General features: G+C 43.0%; 1 protein-coding gene across 1 annotated transcript in view; it reads right to left on the bottom strand.

The window, feature by feature from the left end:
* Positions 1-21,973, bottom strand: part of OSBPL6 (oxysterol binding protein like 6) — a 282,887-nt gene that overhangs the window by 86,248 nt on the left and 174,666 nt on the right. Inside the window, 2 exon segments of the mRNA XM_056536461.1 lie at positions 4,303-4,468; positions 17,448-17,540. Coding sequence (XP_056392436.1) covers positions 4,303-4,468; positions 17,448-17,540 — 259 coding nt within the window.

Below are 21,973 nucleotides of genomic sequence, written 5' to 3'. Positions count from 1 at the left end.
CTGATGGTAGCCTTTGTTACTTTGGTCCCAGCTCTCAGCAGGTCATTCTCTAGTTTCCCCCGTGTGGTTCTGGGATTTTTGCTCTCCGTTCTTGCGATCATTTTGACAACACAGGGTGAGATCTTGTGTGGAGCCCCAGATTGAGGGAGATTATCAGTGGTCTTGTGTGTCTTCCATTTTCTAATAATTGCTCCCACAGTTGATTTCTTCACACCAAGCTGCTTGCCTAATGCAGATTCAGTCTTCCCAGTCTGGTGCAGGTCTACAATTTTGTTTCTGGTGTCCTGGAGTGTGACTGTTTGAGGTTGTGGACAGGTGTCTTTTATACTGATAACAAGTTCAAACAGGTGCCACAGGTAATGAGTAGGGATGTCCCGATACCGATACTAGTATCGGTATCGGGGCCCATGCTCGGCATTTGCATGGTATCGGGGATTCGTTTAATGTCCCCGATACCATGTCCAATACCTGCTGCTGTCCCGTTCTCCGTTGTCCCGTTCTCCCGATCGCATCATTGGGTCCTATGGAGGAGCATGTGACACCACTCCTCCCCTGCGTAATGCTACGGAGGAAGCAGAGTGACGTGTATGTCACATGCTCCTCCATAGGACGCAATTATGCAATCGGGAGAAAGGGACAGCAGAGCGGCAACACCCGAGGACAGCCGCAGGTGAGTGTAGTCTATATAAGGGGGGGGCCTGCTGTCTATAAGGGGGGGGGGCTGCTGTCTATAAGGGGTGGGCTGCTCCCTACAAGGGGGGACCCTGCTCCCTGTCTACAAGGGGGGGGGAGGGGCTGCAGTCTGTAAGGGGGACAAGAGGGCACACTGTCTACAAGGGGGGGGGGGCTGTTGTCTACAAGTGGGACACGGGGGGCGCTGTCTACAAGGGTGGCTGCGGTCAACAGGGGTGGGGCTGCGGTCTACAGGGGGCTGCTACTAATGTCTGCAGCTATCTATACTACCTACAAACGGATACTACCTATTATTAAAGGCAATCTTACAGCAGAGTCACCTGCACTAACTTCAATTTATATGTAGATAGTGCAGGTGACCCGGTTTCTACTGCTACTCACTATGTGAACATCAACACTATCTCTCCGGAGACATCGGTCTCGCCGCCAATGCAAATTCCCTGTTCTGTCCAATGGTGAAGAGAGAAATCTTGGCTCATACTACAGCAACCGCCTCCATTGCACACAACAAAAACCCACATATCAGCACGGTAAGCAGCGCCAGAAACCGGGTCACTCTGGTGTCAGATTCCCTTTAAAATAAAAGTACTCGTACTTTGTATCGGCGAGTACAAGAATTAAAGTATCGGTACTCGGTCTTAAAAAAATGGTATCGGGACATCCCTAGTAATGAGTGGTGGACAGAGGAGACTCTTAAAGAAGAAGTTACAGGTCTGTGACAGTAAGAAATTTTGCTTCTTTATAGGTGAACAAATACTTATTTTCCACCATAATTTGCAAATAAATTCTTCAAAGGGGTACTCCGGTGGAAACCTTTTTTTTTTTTTTTTTTTTATCAACTGGTGTCCAAAAGTTAAACAGATTTGTAAATGACTTCTATTAAAAAATCTTAATCCTTCCAGTATTTATTAGCTACTGTATACCACAGAGGAAGTTCTTTTCTTTTTGGACTGTCTGTCCACAGTGCTCTCTGCTGACATCTCTGTCCATTTTAGGAACTGTCCAGAGTAGCATAGGTTTGCTATGGGGATTTTCTCCTGCTCGGGACAGTTCCTGACATGGATAGAGGTGTCATCAGAGAGCACTGTGGACAGACAGAAAAGAAATCTAAAAAGAAAAGAATTTCCTCTGTAGTATACAGCCACTAATAAGTACTGGAAGGATTAACATTTGTTAATAGAAGTAATTTACAAATCCGTTTAACTTTTTGAGTACCCCTTTAAAATCAGACAATGTGATTTTATGGAGTTTTTTCTCATTCTGTCTCTCATAGTTGAGGTATACCTATGATAAAAATGACAGGCCTCTCATCTTTTTAAGAGGGAGAACTTGCACAATTGGTGGCTGACTAAATACTTTTTTGCCCCATAGTATCCTCAAAAAAGAAAAGTAAAAGGAAACTCCACCGGGTGTACATGGGAGGTTAAGGGGACCCTTAACCAACCAACCATGACACCCACTAGCCAAGATCGTATATATACACACATTTCCCCCTCTATCAGCAAAATATTCACACAAAATGGGGGAGGGGGCTGGTATATTCCCAGACCCAATGCTCCTCAATCTGGATCATGAGCAATAGTTCATACTGTTTACTTCTTGCTGTAGCTTTTAGGGTTCACACAGGCATATTTTGCTAGACATTTTCTGCTTCTTATTTTCTGCTACTTACATTTGGCTAGTAGGTCAATAAAAAATAGGCTGCAAAGAATGAGAAGCTAAAAATATGTAGAAGAAAATAAAATGCAGAAAACCAGCTGCAAAAAAAAAAAAACAAGGTGCCCTTGGAATTTGGAAACGTCTTGAGAGCAACAAGACACCTCATTAACATAATCCACAAAATTGGCATAACAGAGCCACAGCGCACAGAAAAGTCAACACTATTTTCATCAGTGTCACTTGCACTACATGTCTGTACCAACAGGTTAGCGGTGATACTGATAACAGATTCCCTTTAAGGGTCCATTTATTCAAGCGTATTTTATTGCATATTTTCTGCAGCTGATTTTCTGCTGCCTATTTTATTATTGCCTTACTAGCAGACAATAAGCAACAGAAAAAAAGCAGTAGAAAAGAAAATAAGAAGTAGATAATCTGCAGCAAAATCTGCAGCAAAACAAGTCAGTGTGATGGGACCCTAAAAGCAATAATAATAAGAAAAAAAACAATATAAGCTATTGCTCATAACGATGCAGATTGAGGAGGGTTGTATCTGAGAACATGATAGTGCCCTCCACCTGTTCCTGTGGATATTTGTCTGATAGAAGAGGGAATCTGTCAGCACTAGATTATGCTCAAGTGCCAAAGAGGCTGTGCTGAGCTGCAAGATGCATGCCTTTTCCCTCCTCCACCCCAACATGCACAGTTCAGTGCCGGAAGACGTGCCCTGTACAACAATCAAGGCCAGCAGGGGTGGGGGAGGGAGGAGATGTGCATCCTGCTGCTAAAGCTGACAGATTCCCTTTAAGGATAGGGTCACATGTAAGGGATCCGCAGCGTATTTTATGCTGGGGATCCGCCAATGACCGACCCTAGAGTGAGCCTGCCGGTGACAGACCCTAGAGTGAGCCTGCCAATGACAGACCCTAGAGTGAGCCTGCCAATGACAGACCCTAGAGTGAGCCTGCCAATGACAGACCCTAGAGTGAGCCTGCCAATGACAGACCCTAGAGTGAGCCTGCCAATGACAGACCCTAGAGTGAGCCTGCCAATGACAGACCCTAGAGTGAGCCTGCCAATGACAGACCCTAGAGTGAGCCTGCCAATGACAGACCCTAGAGTGAGCCTGCCAATGACAGACCCTAGAGTGAGCCTGCCAATGACAGACCCTAGAGTGAGCCTGCCAATGACAGACCCTAGAGTGAGCCTGCCAATGACAGACCATAGAGTGAGCCTGCCAATGACAGACCCTAGAGTGAGCCTGCCAATGACAGACCCTAGAGTGAGCCTACCAATGACAGACCCTAGAGTGAGCCTGCCAATGACAGACCCTAGAGTGAGCCTGCCAATGACAGACCCTAGAGTGAGCCTGCCAATGACAGACCCTAGAGTGAGCCTGCCAATGACAGACCCTAGAGTGAGCCTGCCAGTGACAGACCCTAGAGTGAGCCTGCCAGTGACAGACCCTTTGCCTGTGCGATCCGCTGCTACGAGCGCACACACCAGGATCTGTGCTACAGTAGTAAACTGTGAATGTGCAGGTTTTACTCACAGACATCGCAGCTGATTCTCTGCTCCCTGAGCTAGGCAGAGAATGGCCCCAATGTCCGAAAGTAAACTGTGCATGCACACGCAGTTTACTACAGTTGCGCAGATCCCCGTGTGTGTGTGCTGATTGCTGCTATGAGTGGGCAAAGGCAGGCGGCTCAGTCTTGGGTCGGTCATTGGCAGATCCATTATGTATCACCCTATCCTTATGGAGTGTCTGCCGACAGCTGCTTTTCTTTGCTTAACCATTAAAACATTTTAAATATATTTAAAGCCTTTTAAATAGCACATGCACATTTAGCCATTTGCTTTTTTTCTTCATTACATATCATGAATATTTAAATACACTTGACAACATAAAAAAAAAAAAAAAAGATAAGCGTCTGTTCTTTCTGGGTATACCTTTCTGTGCTAATAAGCAAAATTCTTCCTGCAGCTTGGTGTAGTCAGATGCAAACTCCAGAGCATCGGTTATATGACTTGGAGGGTTTTGGAACTCGACATCTGCATAGAGGTTAGGGTTAGAGGCGTGCAGTCGAACTGGGGACATTGAAGCGCTGAGAGGTACCTAGGAAACATAAGCTATTAAAATGGTGTATAATGGAGCATGGGTTAATTAGTCACGACTACCCCAATCTGCTCCATCCGCATATTATGTACGTCCCATGTGTCCTTGTTAAAATTTTTACTGCTACTCTGCACTGAACTGCAAAGGAAAGTATAATACAGAAAACCATTCATATTTAATAAGAACATTATTGAATGTTTCATATGTAAGCTCCAGGGATGGATGTATTTCAGCAAGAATCCCCACTACTAACACCACTAGAGATGAGCGAACTTTTGAAAAATTTGATTCGGCCGATTTTCAAAAAAAATTATTTGCGGCGAATTGCTATTAAAAATGGCTATTTCTGGCCTACAGAGAGCCTCAATAGGGGTGTAGAAAGCTTTGCCTTGCTGTAACACGCATAGGGAGTGTGCTGTGTTAGTGAAATAATACTGTTATTCAGTATGACATACAGATTAGAGGCGTCGCTATTAGAATCACTGTTGCAGAGGGGCACAATGACAGAGCCTGTAGGTGGCATCAGTATGAGGAGACCATATAGTGGCTGAATGACACAGCATGGAGGTGTTGGCAGCATGAGGAGACAATATCGTGGCTGAATGATCCAGCCTGGAGGTGGCAACAGCCTGACGAGACCATAGGGCCTCACAATTGAAAAGATAACCCCTTAAGGATCAGGGTTTTTTCAGTTTTTGCACTTTAATTTTTTCTTCCTTACCTTTAAAAAAATTATAAATCTTTCAATTTTACACCTAAAAATTCATATGATGGCTTATTTTTTGCGCCACCAATTCTATTTTGTAATGACATCAGTAATTTTACCTGAAAATCTATGATGAAACGGAAAACATAATGTGAAAAAATTTAAGAATTTTTTTTTTTTTTTTACTTTTGGAGGCTTCCGTTTCTACATAGTACATTATACGGTAACAATTACACCACCTCGTTATCCTTTTGTTATACAGGTACACCCTGTGTCCTTAAGGGGTTAAAGATATCTTTTTACATTTAAATTGAAGATTTCAAATAGATGAACCTTAAAAGTTTTAATTAATGTGCCAGCAGCATGAGGAGACCACATAGCGGCACAGTAGGAGACCATATAGTGGCTGAATGACACAGCGTGGAGGTGGTGGCAGCATGAGGAGACCATATAGTGGCTGAATGACACAGCCTGGAGTTGGCATCAGCATGAGGAGACCATATAGTAGCTGAATGACACAGCCTGGAGGTGGCAGAAGCATGAGGAGAACATATGGTGGCAGTATGAGACCGCCTGGATCTGGCATCAGAATGAGGAGAACATAGGGTGGCAGAATGAGACAGCCTGGAGGTAGCATCAGCCTGAGGAGAACATATGATGGCAGAATGAGACAGTCTGGAGGTGGCATCAGGAGTCCTGAAAGTGACCCGGTGACAGAGTGGGGAGGTGGGTGGCAATACCAGTACCCGGTGACAAAGGTGGGTGAAAAAAGGAGAACTTGGCATCAGATATATGGCATCAGGCGGGTGGCAGGATCAGAATAGTTGCTGAGGCAGGTAGGCAGAAGAAAATGGTCTCTTTTGTAAAAGTGTTAATGTGCACAAGTATTGAGGATATGCATTACGTAAAAATTTACTTTTAATAATAATCTTAGGATAAAATATATGTACCCCAAATTTTTGTTTTTATTTAACAAAAGGAAAGGTGTGCAAAAAACAACATGTGCCACCTACATCACCAAGTATTGATGTGATGCAAAGACCTCTAAAAGGTGGAATGGAACAACATATGGTCCATTGTAACAGGTGGGGGTAAAAACTTCTCCTGTAAGGCCCAACTCTTGCACTATTAATTCCCTTCTTGGCAAGTGTTACCTACCCTTAAAAGGGCGGCCCCACGCAGGAACCTCTCCCTATTTCCACCTACAAACACTGACATTTCCCAGGGTATTTAGGTGGAAATAGGGATTGGTTCCTGAGTGGGGCCGCCCTTTTTAAGACTAGTAACAATTTCCTTGAAAAGGTGGAAGAGAACAACATATTGTCCATTGTAACAGGTGGGGGTAAAAACGTCTCCTGTAAGGCCCTACTCTCGCCCTATTAATTCCCTTCTTGGCAAGTACAAATTGGTACACCACGTAGATGTACGTACGTGGTATGCACTTATGAGGGGAGTACAATATGCTCCACTACACTTAAAACAGTATTTGTCTAGGACAGCAGCAGGTGTGTACTTTTGGCTGGCCTTTCACAGTAACTAGGCCCTTAAGACTTTAACAGGAAAAAAATTGTACACCACCTATGTACACAAAGGTTACACTTAATAGAGGACAATAAGCTCCGCTACGCAACCTGTATAAGGCACTAATAGCAGGTGATTATGGCTTTTAGTGCTCTGCTCACCCTAACTGGCTGGCTACTATTAGCTTTTCAGTTGTTGTACACACCAGTGCTGCAGCACACAGTTGCTGTGTAGTACACCCAAAATTGCACTCTCTCTCTCAATCTCTCTCCCTTCCCTATTAGTGCAAGATCGCTGCCAATTATATAGGGCTGTGACATCACAGGGGTGACTGGCTGCTGATAGGCTGCATGCTGCATGTGATTCAGGGTCATCCCGTCTACCCACCTTCCCAGAGTTCCTTGCCCCATGTTCTGACATGTGGAGCCGCCATCTTAGATGCCTTGGAGCCTCTACCGCACTAAATGGAGTTTAATGAAGTGATTTGTGTGATCGAATCGTGGCGATATTCGGGTTCATTGTGAAGCAAATTTTTCCTGAAATTCGTAACAAATTCGGATTCGATTCGCTCATCCCTAACCACCACCACACTCTTAAAAAAAAAAGTTACAGTTTTAAACTTTAAACAACTTTAAAGTTAAAGTTATCTATACCTGTTCAGATATCTGAAAGTCCGATATAAAAAAAATGGGCATGTCATTGTATTCACTTTAATAATCCAAACATAGTTAAAGGGATACTCTGGTGGAAAAAAAATGTTTTCAAGTCAACTGGTGCCAGAAAGTTAAACAGATTTGTAAGTTACTTCTATTAAAAAATCTCAATCCTTCCAGTACTTATCAGCTGCTGTATGCTCCAGAGGAAGTTGTGTAGTTCTTTCCAGTCTGACCACAGTGCTCTCTGCTGACACCTCTGTCCATGTCAAGAACTGTCCAGAGCAGGAGAGGTCTGCTATGGGGATTTGCTCCTTCTCTGGATAGTTCCTGACACAGACAGAGGTGTCAGCAGAGAGCACTGATGTCAGAAAGAAAAGAACAACTCAACTTCCTCTGTACTGGAAGGATTAAGATTTTTATATAGAAGTAATTTACTAATCTGTTTAACTTTCTGGAGCCAGTTGATTTTTTCCACCGAAGTACCCCTTTAACTAGTAACCACGCCACTGTTTCCCAACCAGGGTGCCTCCAGCTGTTGCAAAACTACAATTTCCAAAATTCCCGGACATCCTTTTGCCACATCTGCAGGCACACTGATTGGGAAACTCTGGCCTGTGTTCTTGCATGTATACGTTCATTTTGCAGAACCCAAAAGCATGGTGCGCTGGACTTTTGAGCCCTGTAACATATGTGTGGAAAATGGCACCAATGAAGTCACTGGTTGGCTACATTTGAGGCATGGAAGTCATTAGGGCTGCTATCAGTATGATGCGGTATGCATCGGCACCCTTTTTTGACCCAAACCTAAGGGAAAATAGTGATCTGAACAGGCCCTTAAAGCCATTAGTGTCCTGCATGCCAGCTGTAAACCCGTATTGACTCTTGGCCAATCAGGCTTGTGATTATTATGCAGCGCCCACTTTTGAATGAAAAGTTTAGGGCAACTTTTTGCAATATTCTAATGGATCTAGCAGAAATGAATTTAAATGTAATGCACCAGCAACAATTTCGCTAAAGTCAGTCACACTTACATGCTTTTTTTTTACATAATTGTGTCACTTTTGTTCTGAATTAATATGCCATAAAGATACAATTGTCGAAGAGTAGACATATCATAAATACAACCTGTGCAGTGGGGCCCAGAGGGTAGGGGGCATTAATAGGTGAAAAGCAGCTCTCCATTATTTACTGCTGAATTTCCCAACTAGTGTAACTCCAGCTGTCTTAAAACTACAATTCCCAGCATTCTGGCGAACTGGAAGTTGTAGTTCTGCAACAGCTAGAGCCACCCTGGTTTGGAAACACTGGTCTAATGGATGGCATTCAATGGAAATGGTTTATTTTACACTGACACATGAAGATACGCTATGCTTACACTGACACATGAAGATACGCTATGCTTACACTGGCACATGAAGATACGCTATGCTTACACTGGCACATGAAGACACGCTTTGCGAGCTAAGCATTCCTGTACTATTTTATCACGTAGGCAAGGAAAGAGAGAGAGAACGGAGCACATACGGAGGTTTCGGAGGGGAACCTCGGGCTACGGTCTGTGTCACGCTATACTGCGCTCCATCTAGCCCTCCGGACATAGCATACAATGTAAATGGTTTATTTTACACTGACACATGAAGATAAGCTATGTGAGCTAAGCATTCCTGTACTTTTTTATCACGTAGGCAAGGAAAGAGAGTGAACGAAGCACAAACGGAGGCTTCGGGGGGAACCTCGGGCTACAGTCCGTGTCACTCTATACTGTGCTCCATCAGGCCTGAGGTTCCCCCCCGAAGCATCCATCCGCCCCCTTGTAACCGTTTCCCCATTTTAAGAATAGAGCTGCACCTGCATTGAACATTACTGTATGTGCTATGTTCTCTCTCTTTTCTTGCCTATGTGGATGAACTGTAAAAGCGTTTGAGCACTCACGTACACATTTACATGGGACTGTCCAGGTACAACTAAGGTTACCATTTGTCTTTGTTGATTGCAGTCAGCTGTTCATGGCTCTCTCTCTCTGGATATGTGCTGCCTGTACTATTTTAATTGCACCATAAACAGACTAAAAAACATATATAGCAATTCATTGGACATCTGTTCCCCAATTTATTTTGACCCACTTTTCATGGAGGGACAATTAATCTACAAAGAATCGGAATCACATTGCTAATGGATGCGTAGTGGAAGAAGAATATGCATGGACATATTCAATATTGAACAAAAAAGTTAGATATTTTTTAAATCAACAATTTAATTACATTTTTTTTTAATTTGAGACAAAACGGTGTAGTTTTTGTTATATTCAATCAGCGAGCATAGAAGATAAATTACTTTACCAAAGAATCACTGCTGTAGAATCCCTATGACTCTGGATCAGAGGTGATGAAGGCAGCCATACAACTCTGCTATTTCTGTATCTCTTATAGGCTAAATTTCCACTGGTAGTTTTTTTTTTTCTGCCACTGAAGTTTTTGAGCCAAAGCCAGAAATGGATTCAAAAGGAATGGGAAATATAAAGGAAGGACTTCTACTTCTTCTTGCTGGTTCCACTGCTCGCTTTGGCTCAAACCTGCAGTGGCGGTTTTCCAAAAAAAACTAAAAGCCAAGTGGAGATCCAGCCATAGGGTTATATGGAGCCACAGGGCACTACGCAAACATGTGGGTAAGGCTGTGTTTACATCTGTGCTGGAAGTTCCCTTATGAGCCCCCATCATAGATTATATCTTATTTATTTGACAGGAATGATGGCATTTTTTTTTCCCTAGCACCATAGCGGGACTCAATGGTACCCTTCAAAGGGGTCCTTCAAGTTCAGTTGGCGTCTGACCTATAACAAAAACAGCAATGCATTTTGGTTTCTTCAATAAACATAGCCTAAAGTATCACTGTATTTATAAACAAACTTTGACATGTTGTCTTGATATGTCAAAAGTTTAAATCACACTGGGTCTCAGTGATAAGACCCACTACAATCACAAGTTATAAGCCGATGAGGTGTGCGGCGGTGTACTCCACGGCCTCACTGGTGGCCAAATCTGACTCATTGACTCTATTGTAGTCTGTGTGTACAAGGTCATGGGTTCTATAATAGTTCTATTAATTCTGGTTCAGATAGGGCAGATCTGGTTGGACAAAAATTTTGTATATTTTTCAGATGCAAGGAAACCCTCAACCACTTAGTCTTTGTCACATATCATGTCGCACGACCTTTGCCATGTCACTGATGAGTGATCGTTGTCTGTAAGCATGAATAAAGTACTCTGTACTGTGTATCTATGGTATACACCACTGGTTCTAGATACATAGGGCTACAAATTACATATGGTTCAGCCTGCTATCTGATGAATATACAGATATATGATTGGAATTAGTATATTGTGTATACTATTATTACCTACCATTTAATGCTGTACTCTATCCATACACTTAAAGTCTGCTGGGAGATTCCTAGTAAATCTACACTACAGGATACAGGACTTCACACCACACCCCCTCAATGCAAGTCTATGGGAGGGGGCATGGCGGCCGCCATGCCCCCTCCCATAGACTTGCATTGAGGGGGTGTGGTGTGACATCACGAGGGGCGTGGCCGTGATGCCGCGACCCCAGCCGCCTGCACCCAGCTTTCTAAACGAATGCTGGCTACTGCACAGAGATTGCGGGGTTCCCAGCAGCGGGACCCCCGTGATCAGACATCTTATCCCCCATCCTTTAGATAGGGGATAAGATGTCTAGGAGCGGAGTACCCCTTTAATGGTATCCCCAGAGGTTTAACTATGTGTGGCGATTGCACCCAGACACTTGTATGCCATGATTGAGAACTGTACAGTTTGAAACGCGTGGTAGGTGGGAACCCAGTTGCAGATTTTTGCATTGGGGCCAGATGCTACACCTCTGGTATCATCACTTTATTTGTACTATGAAATATGGCAGCAGGTGTCTAATGATAGGAAGAGTAGTGCAAGAGGCGCGTGAAACTCCATGCTGACTGAAAAGGATTTTTTAAGGCCATTTGACAAAATTTGCTGAGCAGAATGTGAATGAGCTGGGAAGTCCTGGATCTCACCGGGGAGTCTAGTCTCAGTTTTCTAATCTTTCTTTCACAAGTTCTATTACAGGGAAGGTGTGAGTAGTGGCTGCCAAATCTTACTTGGTCTCCAAGCCCATTGATATTTGAAGGACGAGACTTATTATTTATAATAAGGTGACACTCTATAATATGTATGTACAATACAATCTACAAACGCTTATAGAACGCTGACCATACTTAACCCTTTATTCACAGCTATTTTGACAATCCTTACGGACAATATTACACAGCGATAATGTGGTAGGGCCTTGGGGGTGTAGAGTAGTTGGGGTGTTGCTTCGGTATATGAGGGGTTAATTTAACTCCTGTCACTCGTGATGCCAGGGTGTGGGTTAATACGCTGAGGTAAATCTTCGGCCTATCGCCACCCTTCCCAGAAACGATAGGTGCGTGCTTAAATGAATGAAAGTCCACAATAGGGATGAACTTGAACTTGTATAAACTTTACTGAGGTACTAAGTTGCGGTACATCCAATTAACAGCAACAGTCTTAGTATGGTAATAAAGTCTCTATGTAGTATGGCAGTGATTGACAGATGCCGCGGACCATTAGCTTATCCAAGAGGTTATTAGAATTAGGAGTGATGCAGAGAACCGTCCGGATTTAGGGGTCTGTTTAGGTCCAGTGATCTTGCAGACTTAAGAGGGATTGAGATAACTCACAGTTTTGTAAGATGGCCGTTGCCGCAAGACTTGGGCCTAGTCGCTGCTGAGGCCCAGTTGTGCAGATCCTCCTCTATCAGCAGCCCACGAGGAAAGAGCGTTTAATGGCCGCCGCTCCCTTATATGGACAGGGGCAGGGCCGTTTTGGATTGGTCTGAGTCAGCTGTCACTCACTGTTACAACGCATGGTGGGCGATCACCTGACTTCCTCCAAAGGTCCTTGAACCATAAACCATAGAGTTTTGGAACGCATCACGTGACACGCAGGTTCTGTGATGCTAACAACAAGGTAAGTATACATATATACACTTAGAATTTGAATAATTTTAACTATTACAGGGGTGACAAGGGGCTAACTATAGATGAGGTCCCCACCGGTAACTAGGGACTCTGACTTTGGGGACCTCACCACAAGGTAACGGATGCAATCCGGTACTGGGATACCACAATAACTTTTTAATTTTTGTGGGGGGAGAAGGGTCTTTTTTCTTTTATTTTTTTTTCATGAGGCAGATAGTCCACCATTAAAAAAAACAAAAACAAACCGAAGAAAACCCACATTTTTGGGGAAATATTGGTCACTTTTCCTGCAATGTTCCCTGCTACTACAGTAGGTCATTAGTGCTTTTAGGGATACCCTTTTGCTTTTTGCAGTGATACGATTTTGTTGAGTGTTAAAACAACACATTGCATGGAGAGTCACTGGGGAATTTTCAAATTTCCTATAAATTCTGCTGCAGAAGAGGCCCATTGATTTCAATGGGATTCTGCTGCACAGTGCACACAGCAGATTTTTCTGCTGCGGAAATTCCAATTACGGCATCTGCAGAAACATTGAACCTGTTTGATGTTTCTGTGGATTCTGCTCGGAAATACATTGCCGTTTATGGAGATGTATGGTACATTTTCGAGTGGTCCTAGGGCTGCCGATTGAAGTAAATGTGCGGAATGTCCGCCCATAATTTGTCTGGAGGACATTCTACATCATTTTTGGCTGAGTGAACATGGCCTGTGACCACAGGTGTGTGAACCCATGCAAGACAACAGAAGGCAGGTTGAATCACAAATGCATCTCCATGACTAACTTCAAAATTTTCTATCTCTTTTTCCATTTTATTAATAAATAAAACAACTTTCAATAGATTTTGCTAAATGTTCCATAAGTATTTTTTTGAATGTCAGAAGGAGTAACAATGGGAACAGGTTGTAAGCAGAGATGAGCCATATCAAGTTTCAGACAATTAAAAACTTTTGAGATTTATTGTATTGAAGGAGTACTCCAGGGAAGTATATATATATATATATAATGCTCCAAAGTCACCACACTTCCTTGATATGTTCCTTGTAAACCATCATGCCTGATATGCATGGCTCATGTGGTCTTTGTTGTCTTCTCTGGCTGCTTGATATTCTTTGCCATCCTTCTCTCCCCCTTGCCTACATCTCCCAGCAATCATTGCAGCTCTGCTCTGCCAGCCCCCACCCTCCTGCTTGGAGCAGCAGAGAGAAATGCAGTGTGTGATTGGCTGAGGCTGCACACACCTCCCAGTTCTCAGCACTAAAGAGAGCATGACTCATCAGTGCTGGGCAAAAACCACATGGTCTGTGTCTCTCAGAAGGGTGGGGGCTGCTATCAGAGAGGGATTTGGACAGAGAGTGGATGGCTGGATGATGGCATTCCCTCACTTCATGCATGTAAGTGACAACTAAAGAGGGGAAACTGCTCTATATAGATAATGAATTATATTTAGACAGTTAAAGGAGATATGCAGTGAAAATCTTTTACCTCATCCTGTGCTTGTGCTGCATAAATAAAATAAACTTTAACTCACCTTCCTATGTTCCCCCATTGCGGAGATATCGGCGTCCTGTTACTCCGCTGCTGCTCGTCTTCCTTCTTCTTAGGCTCGGAACATCACAGTGCTGTCAGCGTATCGCTGAGCACAGCGATGTCCCGCCTCGGCAGGTCATAGGCTGAGCGCGGTGGCCGGCTCCTTACATGACGGAACGTAGGAAGGTGAGTTAAAGTTTTTTTTTTTCAGCCCGGGCACAGGATGAGTTTAAAGGAGATATGCAGTGAAAATCTTTTAATAGGTTGATGAGAGGATGGGCTAGGGGTTTATTTCCCCGGAGTAGCCCCTTTAACTTCTCAAAATGGTGGCTGCTACTACTAGCCCTACTCGGCCGCACATCTTTTGCAGTGTCCTCCATATTCTCTACTGTACTGCTGCTTCTGGGAACCCTGCACTGGCTAAACATTAAAAAAAAAAAAGAAACTGGAGCCTAGAAGGCCTTTGGCTATCCAGGCATGCGGGGAGTTGTAGTTTTGCAACAGCAGGAGACACACTGATTGGAAAACACTGGTCTAAAGCTTCTTTCACACTAGTTAAGTTACAAACTGCCATTAACATCCGTTATTGTAACGGAGCATAACAGGAGTTATAATGGGCAAAGAGGATCCCATTCACTTGAATGGGATTCCTTTAACTTCGATTATAAGTTCTGTTATTGCGGCCGAAGATAGTGGGAGAAAAAGACGTGTCATGCACAAATTTTTCTCACCTACCGGATGAAAATGGTAATGTGAAAGAAGCCTAAGCCTACAAAGAACTCTGGTTATCTTCCTCCTCATCTCTCATCAGTTCCAGGTACAGGGGTAGGAATATGCTAAGGGGCAGAGCTTAAGATGCTTGTGCTCATATTCCGGATTGATAGGGAAGGGCTCCTGCTGTACCTAGTTGCCTTGCAGCCTGGTAACTGGGATAATTCTTGATATACATTTCTCACTGTTTTAACTGCAATAAAGAAAAAAAGAATGTGTCGGCAGATAACAACTAGGGATCGACCATTTATCGGTATGGCTGATATTATCGGCCGATAATCACGATTTTGGGCATTATCGGTATCGGCAATTACCTTGCCGATAAGCCGATAATGCTCCGACCGCCCTCCGGAATATCGGTATAAGTTATCGGCCCTAACGTCCACAGATTATCGGTATCGGCCCTAAAAAAACGATATCGGTCGATCCCTAATAACAACCATTCGGCCCATCTAGTCTGCCCAATATTCTGAATACTATGAATAGTCCCTGACCCTATCTTATATGAAGGCTAGCCTTATTGTCTATCCCATGAATGCTTAAACTCCTTCATTGTATTTGCAGCTACCACTTCTGCAGGAAGGCTATTCCATGCATGCTAAGGATAACTAAATGTGTTCTAGTGCAGCTCACAATTATACCTAACTCAGGGGAACCGAGGTTAACCAACCGTGACACAAATATCCTATCCTACAAATATCCGACACGCTGTGGCCATACAGGAGTGGGCTAAACTTCAATAGAAATAGTGATCCAGATGGTGGATATAACTCAATGTTTTTTGCCAGACATGTTTCAAGAGATCCTTCTCTTTTCTTCAGTGGCTCAGTGGTTGGGGTAACTGCACATATGCCCTTTATCTTTGTACCTCTTATATACATATATTAATTCTGTCCCAGGGTTACCTAGAGGACCACTTTTCTCTTTATATAAATACCATGCATCCACTACTCTCTCAGTAAAGTAATACTTCTTGATATTACTGCATAAACCTTTGCCCCTCTAATTCATAACAGTGCCCTCTTGTGGTAGTTTTTCTTCTTCTAATATACTCTCCTCCTATATCGCGTTGAATATACAGTGTTAATAATAAAATAGAATAGAATCAAAGTAGACATGGATATGGATATTTAGGGATTTTTTTGTTAATGCATTTTCGACATTTAGTGTTCCTATAAGGGGAAGTTCATGTGGTGGAATGTCCAAGTGGAATTTCTATGGGATTCTACTGATTCTTGATTTCAATAGGATTCTGCTGCACTGTTCACATGGTGATATTTCCTGGTTCCAGCATCCGATTATACAAGTCTATTCTTTTTTTGAATTTTGCACGGAAATGTATTGCTGTCTATGAGACGGCACATTTCTGAGCGGTCATAGTGCCCACTGGATTATTTAATTATCATTAAACACGTTCCACACCATGTGAACATGGCCTCAAACTCCATGACCATAAAAACACAAATTTTTCAGAAGGCTGCTCTGAGTGTACATGAACCAAGTTATCCTAGATAAACACACATTTATATTCATTTTCAGAATAAAAAGATCTATCAGCAGCAACAGCTTCCTGGAGGCAACACATTCAAGGGTCTGTCTGGAGCTTCCCTCACCTGTTTTGTCACTTTGGATTGCAAGAACTACACAGCATATAGCATGTTTTTTGCCACCAAAACTACGAAAACTTTGATAGAAAAATTACAAAGATGCTTCATTTCATATTTTCTGATTAATACCCAATATATAAAGTTAGAGCTTTACTTTAAAGGGTTGTCTGGGACTTTAATAAATGTCAATGTGAATATGTGAATAAAAGAATTATAATTTAACCTACGGCATCCTCGGTTCTCTGTAACTGCGGCGTGCACCCTGAGAATCCCCTGGATTTTTCTTCCCCGTCCGGCAACCGCCAGCGGTACTTCAAGCCCAAGTTCATAGGCAGCCCCGCTCTGCATGTTCTTTGCCACTATAGATGTTGAGCTCTGAGCCCAACATCACAAGGTACGTGTGAAATCAATAACCCCGATTTAAAGGAGTAGTCCAGTGATGAAAAACGTATCCCCTATCCTAAGGATAGGGGATAAGTTTGAGATCGCGGGGGGTCCAACCGCTGGGGCCCCCTGCGATCTCTCTGTATGGGGGCCAGGCTCTCCAGCCAGATAGCGGGTGTCGACCCCCGCACGAAGCGGCGGCCAACACGACCCCTCAATACATCTCAATGGCAGAGCCGGAGATTGCCGAAGGCAGCGCTTCGGCTCTGCCATAGAGTTGTATTGAGAGGGCGTGTCGGCCACCGCTTCGTGCGGAGGTCGACACGCCCCCTTCCCGTGGGCTGTCGTGGCTCCGTACAGGAGATCGCAGGGGGCCCCAGTGGTCGGACCCCCCGCGATCTCAAACTTATCCCCTATCCTTAGGATAGGGGATAAGTTGGTCACTACTGGACTACTCCTTTAACCCTCTCATCCTCTGTAACAGCACAAGGCAACGCCTTCCCCTGTCTGTTTCTTCTTGTCTTTGCATATATTAACACAGCCAAGCAACCATTGGAAAGGACACCAAGTTATGTATGGGTGCAGACATGCCAAGCTGGGGCGTCTGTAGTCACGTCACAGCCAACCTGGAGGTACCCAGTGTATACCAGTGGGACAGATTTTTTTCTCCAGAAAGCAGAGGAACCATGCACAGCAACAAAATAGAGCAGAAAAGTTAGTAAGAAATTGCACGGATGAATGCTGTACCTGAAGTTGTATTTTTGCATCTTTGCTGACACTTTTTGTCCTCCATCTCCTCGCCGTGCGCTTGTCTTTCTTTGACATATCTACACAGTTAGCCTGAATTGCACAAACCATTAAAAGCAACAGAAAGCTATTAAATTCAGAGACACAAGCGGGACAACACATGCTGACAAGGTAAATTAGTCAAGAAGAAACAAGTACGGTTTAGGCATCTACTGTCCTAGTGCTGTATGTAAATGGACACAAAGACCGCCGTGTGTTACATCACATATAGTGATACATAAAGGACAATACCCACAATTTCGTTAACTGTTTTACGCAGCTAATGATCCTCTCATGATTCTCAATAATCCTAAAGTGTAATTTGGAACTACTAGGTTCTGACATAGCCCCTTTGGTATTTAAGGGACCAGTACATCAAAATTATGCACTTTTAGTACTATATTATATTTATTTATACATTAAGATATAGAGAAATGTGAGATAAAAGTGGTAAACGAAGCAGTAAACTTCTTTCTAACAGTAATCCCTTGAAAGAATACTACAGTCCAATGAAATGCCTATTTACATACAACAGTAGGTGGTGTTAGAAATGCAAAGCAAATGTAGAGGACATAGACTTTAGGTTTCGTGCTACTTTAATATATTTACTGAATTATTTACTAAAAATTAGTGCAAGTGCCCAGCTTCACCACACCGACACTGCCCACATACATCCAATATTGCTTTACAATCAATGAGGATCCATTTATGCTGTACCTCAGTGACTGCACCCTTCCTGGATATTCAGTTGTCTGGAGTTCCTGTCAGAACAGTTTCTGCCGTCACTGTCGTTTTCTCCAGCTTCTAGGCCACAGGCAGCTTCTTCTGCTGCCATGAGAGGCCAGGAGCATCTCTACCTTCAGGTCACACAAGATTAAGTCATTCTCTGCATGTCCTGGAGAAGGAGATGCCTCAGGCCTCTTGTGGCTGCAGGCATGATGCTGCCTATGGTCTAGGTAGTGCTAGGACACCTGTAGCAGTGCTAGGCTACAAGTGTCCTAGTGTCCCCCATCCTCATCTTTCCCATTGGAATGCCACAGCACCCCTGAACTTTCTCCATATCAGTCTTGCGTATGCATATGCGCAAGTGCCCATAGGGCAAAACTGATAGCCACAAGCAGCATCTGTGTTTTTCACTGCCTCCTGAATTTGATCTCATTTCCCCTACATGCACTGAAAACTTGCACAAACACCATAAAATCAAGGGATGGCACATGCACAGTACTCCCTAGCGCTCTTCCAGTTTCTTCAGTAATGTACCACACAAGAGCATACCCGTGTGCAACCAAAAGTGTGCAACTCAAAGTACATTTCTTCAGAATTTTAAAATGAGAAAAATGTGAGGTAAAGTACTACTAAAGTACAATGATGTACAGCACACACAAGCAGTGTTTCATTGAAGAGGACCTGTGGCCGAATCAGATATAGCATTTTTTTTTAGTATGTGCAGAAAGGTTGGGGGGGGGGGGATGACGACACATCCTGGTTCTTCTTTACAGTGCTATGTGCCACTCTCTCCTCTTCTGCTTCCACATACACAGGAGGAGGGAAACGAATACATAAATTGAAAGCAGAAGAGGAGAGAGCGCAGCAGAGCACTTTCAAGAAAACCCAGAGACGGCACTGGGCATTAAAGGGGTACTCCGGTGGATCAACTGGTGTCAGAAAGTTAAACAGATTTGAAAATTACTTCTATTAAAAAAAAACTTAATCCTTCCAGTACTTATAATCTGCTGTATACTACAGAGGAAGTTCTTTGCTTTTTGAATTTCCTTTCTGTCTGACCACAGTGAGTGCACGTACGTGCCTTTGTTGTTACATTTATTGATACTTCGAGCTTTTCGTATGTGCATCACGCAGGAGACTCATTACGGGCCACTGATGTCACACAGTATTCCCAATTCAGGTGCAGTAATGCTTTAGTGTGCTCTCTCCTTTCTTGGCCTTTTTGCATTGTAATATTCAAATTTGTTTAAGTTTCTGGTGCCAGTTGATAAAAAAAAATGTTTTTCAGTGGAGCACCCCTTTAAAGAAGAAGTACCAGGGGACAGCAGAGCACTGGAAGCAAAGAACAGCTCTGTAGGATGGGGGACCAGACAGGAATGGCAGCATAAAACAACTGCCCCCTTGTGGTATGATGGGGTAGGAATTTATGCAGTAGGGATATGAAATGGGATGGTGGCAGCAGGTGCTCTGTGTAGTTGTATAGTTTCCCAGTACAGGCAGTGCCGAACATGCCCAACAGTTTTATATACATGCCCCCTCTCATAGCCTGCATTATGACAAAAAGCCCCTATTGTAATAAAGTGCCTCCCATGTGACAGATTTGCAGACCATCAGATGGAAATAACCCCCGCCTATGTTCGGAGGGGTAGTTGATCAACATACTGTAAACAGAGTCAGCCCCCAACAGTATGTGATCACCCCCCTAACCTATCTGCACATACTAGAAATCTGCCATTTCTGATTCGGCTACAGGTCCTCTTTGAAGCAGCTGGAAGAGGGGAATGTTGGGCATGCTCTGTCCTATGATTGACCTGTATATGTGCAAGATTTTAGTGCACAGAGGCTAAATGGATGACAGCAAACCAGTGATGCTGTGTAACAGCAATAATTAACCCTACAGGAACATGCTGAGTCAAAAAGTCTAGACCCCCATTGATAACTGGAATAAGATTTATTTTTTAAAGGGGTTCTCAGGAAGAAATAATAATGATTTTTTTTTTATAAACTGGTAACAGAGAATTATACAGATATGCAAATTACTTCACTTTCGAGCCTTCCAGTATTTATCAGCTGCTGTATTCCCTAAAAGAAGTCATGTAATCTTTCCATTCAGATTACTCTCTGTGCTCTTTGTTGCCTCCTCTGTCCATGTCAGGAAGTATCCAGAGCAGGAGAGGTTTTCTATAAGGATGTGCTTCTACTCTGAACAGTTCCTGACACGGACAAAGGGTGCAGCAGAGAGCACTTCAGACTGGAAAGATTACACAAAATCCTTCAGGGAATACAGCAGCTAATAAGTACTGGAAAGCTTGGGATTTTTTTTTTTTGTTACGGTATTTGCAAATTTTCTCCATAGTACCCCTCAAGCTTGGGACATCATAGCCCCGCCCCCTCATAACATCATGTCCCGCCCCCTGCAAGCCTATGGGAAGGGGCGTGACGTCATGGGGGGGCAGGGCTATGACGTCACGAGCTCCCGATGCCGGGTAAAGCGCTCGGAACAGTTTGTTCCAAACGCTTAGCAGAGGAGTAACCCTTTAAAGAAGAGATGGCGTTTTAAACTATAAATAGTTTGGGTTTTCTATAACTTACGGTGATTTTAATGAAAAAGACTACTGTAGGTTTTCCTAACTATCATTGGTTTTGGTAGCGTCTTACAATAGCGAGTAGCCAGACAGTATTACTAGGAATATCAATGAAGTTCTCTGCTCACAGAGATCCTCTAATAACCTCAGACAGGCAACCTCTGGGCATATATAAAAATACCAAAATATTAAATATGGGATGAATGCAGATTTCCATATAAAATAAAAACATAAATATATTAAACATATAGGCAGTTTAGATTCTTGTCAATATATTAACACATAAACATAGGTAGAGTGAAGACACAAGAAGCTGCACATATGTATAAATAGACATAGCTGAATAAAGGAGAGAAGCTGTGAGGTTGCAACATATAGCATTGTAGCATTATAGCATTATAGCATCAACATTAGAAGTTGGTGAAGCCCTGTCCAATTTTTATAACGTGGTGTAAGTGCCACAAAAGTAAAGCTTTGCAACCTTTGTCCAATATAAAACTGGCATAACAATATTACAAATATTTCCCCAATTGACGGTTATTATTAAATAAAATTACAGATTAAAACTTTGACAAAATTTCAAGCAATTCTGATAATATTATATGATATACAGTAATACTAAAGTATACAATATTTATATCTACCACTTGATGACTCAATTTGTTAAAAAGTGTATTTCTCTGACACATGATGTTACATTGCAAACTGTCTTCATTGAGAGTTTAGTCCTTGCATATACTTTATTGGCCGTATATATTCTTGTCAGGTGACTGTAACAGGCACTTATACATGTCTGCATTATGCAGCAGTTAAGACTGTTTTCTTGCCATAAAAGATACATCCTCAATTATACTTGGCAGGCCCGAGTCTATAGAGCGACTTGCTGAAATGATGTTTTCAGCTGTGTAGTCCGCATGACAAACATTGACCCAAAAATCAATAATGAAGCCATTGCCATTACTGCTTATGCTCCATTCATTGCTTTGTGTAATGCCAGTAGTAACTCAAAAGCCTACATAGGAAGCTTCTATTTAATGGCATTACAAAGCTTTGTATAACTACTGTCGTATGACTCAACCTCTCTCAATGGACTCTTACCAAACATCTGTTGGTATGAAGGTTGACTAACATACCAGAATAATAAGCTTTGTAAAGTGACAGAAATATCATTTTATA

Source organism: Hyla sarda, chromosome 8 (assembly GCF_029499605.1).
Source record: "Hyla sarda isolate aHylSar1 chromosome 8, aHylSar1.hap1, whole genome shotgun sequence".
In the NCBI taxonomy this organism is placed as follows: domain Eukaryota; kingdom Metazoa; phylum Chordata; class Amphibia; order Anura; family Hylidae; genus Hyla; species Hyla sarda.
This window is presented reverse-complemented; position numbering and strand designations above follow the sequence as displayed.